The sequence below is a fragment of the Photinus pyralis genome, unplaced genomic scaffold, assembly GCF_008802855.1.
Source record: "Photinus pyralis isolate 1611_PpyrPB1 unplaced genomic scaffold, Ppyr1.3 Ppyr1.4_LG6, whole genome shotgun sequence".
Lineage (NCBI taxonomy): Eukaryota > Metazoa > Arthropoda > Insecta > Coleoptera > Lampyridae > Photinus > Photinus pyralis.
In genome coordinates, this window is record NW_022170663.1 from 43,041,962 (window position 1) to 43,044,005 (window position 2,044).

General features: G+C 37.3%; 1 protein-coding gene across 1 annotated transcript; it reads right to left on the reverse strand.

Annotated features, from left to right (window-relative positions):
- Positions 1-271: 271 nt before the first annotated feature.
- On the reverse strand, positions 272-1,270 carry LOC116174659 (insulin-2-like). Its single transcript, XM_031492602.1, has 4 exons — positions 1,262-1,270; positions 873-986; positions 643-826; positions 272-589 (listed from the first exon to the last, which is right to left on the reverse strand). Exons 1-4 carry the CDS (start codon positions 1,268-1,270, stop codon positions 372-374), a joined length of 525 nt encoding a protein of 174 aa, XP_031348462.1. The 3' UTR covers positions 272-371.
- Between the last annotated feature and the right edge of the window lie 774 nt (positions 1,271-2,044).

Genomic DNA, 2,044 nt, shown 5'->3' on the forward strand with positions numbered 1-2,044 from the left:
ACACGTTCCAATTGATTCACTTTGGAATTTTAGATCATATAACTGTAAGCGCACAAAACTCGCGTTTCAAGAAACCCGCAATCATAACTTGGTTTTCTGGTGACATAAAACTTTCACTTTGGCACTGGTTTCCAGGCTTTAAAAGACCCAGTTCACAAGTACACTCGCCACTTGGTCCTTCCGAAATCAGTAGAATTCAGGTCAGTATTTAGTGTAATGATTACAATGTACGAGATAAAGTTTTTCTAAACAATACGTCAAAAAGCTCTGAGACCTATTACTCAACTGTTTATTTCAGATTGTATACAAAAACATTATAATTAAATCACTATTTCTGCGTACTCGTAAACATGTGCGTTAACCAAAATTTTTCAGTTCGCACAATAGCCCCTCATTTCCAACAGCGAGCAGGATTTATGGCAACATTCGTCCACGACACCCTTTTTATCACCCTTGCGTTTTTGATACTGGAAATTTATTAATGACTTGGCTCTCTCTTTCGACCGGAAAGGAAACGCCATTAGAGAGTCGTCGAAGTACCCCAAGGAATCGGTATCGTCGTAGTCGTCGTTGTTCTCAATTTTATTCGCTGAAAAACGAACGATTACTATTCCTGTTTAGGAACAACACGGGACGACTTACAAAACATCGTCCTCTTCCCTTTGTGGTTATACAGTCCTCCGCATACAAGAGACAACATATCGGCTAAGTGGTCGCCGCAAAATTTTCCGGCCATGTGTTGCATTTCCCGTTCGGTGAAGATGGCGCCCAAACTTAAATTAGTGAAAGTTGTCCATAAGACGAGATACGCAATATAGTGACCCATCTGAAACGTTTTGCTGCAATTTGTTGTAAAGTAATTTGTAACTTACCATATAGTTCTTGTACAGCCGTTGATGGGTGATGTGAGTGTAGCAGAAAATTTCATCCCTTATATACCACTCGAAGGTGTTGTTAACATGTTGGATAGTGTGAAAACATCCATTCTAATGCTGAACCTGTCATAATAATTTAATCGTTACTCCCATTGCTTATGAATTATTAATTAGGGTTAGTAACTGAAATAGAATTTAACATTTACGGGTCGGTAATTTTCATAATAATTAGGTACAGAGAAGATTGCTTTATGAATAAAAATGTATGTGAGATAGACGCTTGTAAAAAATCACGACCGATCGACGGAAAAATGTGATCATTCCAATTTTTGTAGCGTGATGCCTGCCTGCAAGTACAAAAAGAGGGCGTTTGTTTAATGACTTACATTGAACATTATTATAATTATATATTGCTATTTGCAATGGCAAACGGTAACTTGAATCTCAATTTAAATAACACTCTCTAGCTTTCTTCTACACAACTTTCTAATTAAACAAGACAAGGTGTCTTTTCCAATCCGCTCAAATACGGCAATACACCAAAACAGACGGCTACGTTTCAAACGTCCACCACCAAAAGAGGACCCGATTCATGTCCGGTTCGCTTATTTAAAACAATTTTTTCCCTTTCTTTTCAACTTCCGCCTCCACTTCCTTTCCTTAACAGATTAATGCGTCGTCGAATATCTACCATCTGTGTTTCCGTTGGCGAAAAAACATCTGCGATAAACGTGCGTATCTTGAAACTAATTAGTCTCGACAGCGAACACCTCTTATCGCAATTACCGGAGAACAACATGAGATAAACTTAATGTTTTAACACGTAATTTCTTTATAATTAAATAAACAAAATACAAGTGATTATTTAAACTATTACACATCATTAAATAATCACATTGGCTTCAAATTCAAATACCATGATCAAAATTGTGCTCATTCTAAATTAGCCAACATATTGTAAGTGCTGAAGCCAAACAAAACGTCCGCTTGACGTAGTTTACACTCTTAGGGGAGGATAGTAAAATGGAGAAGATAAGGATGGCATCGGGAAGATTCGAGAAAAGGGATGAAAGAGAAAGTTAACTAGTAAAAGTATCTTACACCAAGGAATGTGGAAAGAACAAAGAAAAAAAGACAACGAAAGAAATCGATACGACAGGCTGAGGTCG

Excerpts from the sequence above, each read along its gene's own strand:
- LOC116174659 (XM_031492602.1), bottom strand. Across the intron at positions 827-872 it reads GGCTGTACAAGAACTATATG|ATGGGTCACTATATTGCGTA; the intron begins GTAAGTTACAAA and ends AAAACGTTTCAG. Across the intron at positions 590-642 it reads AGGGAAGAGGACGATGTTTT|CGAATAAAATTGAGAACAAC; the intron begins GTAAGTCGTCCC and ends TTCGTTTTTCAG.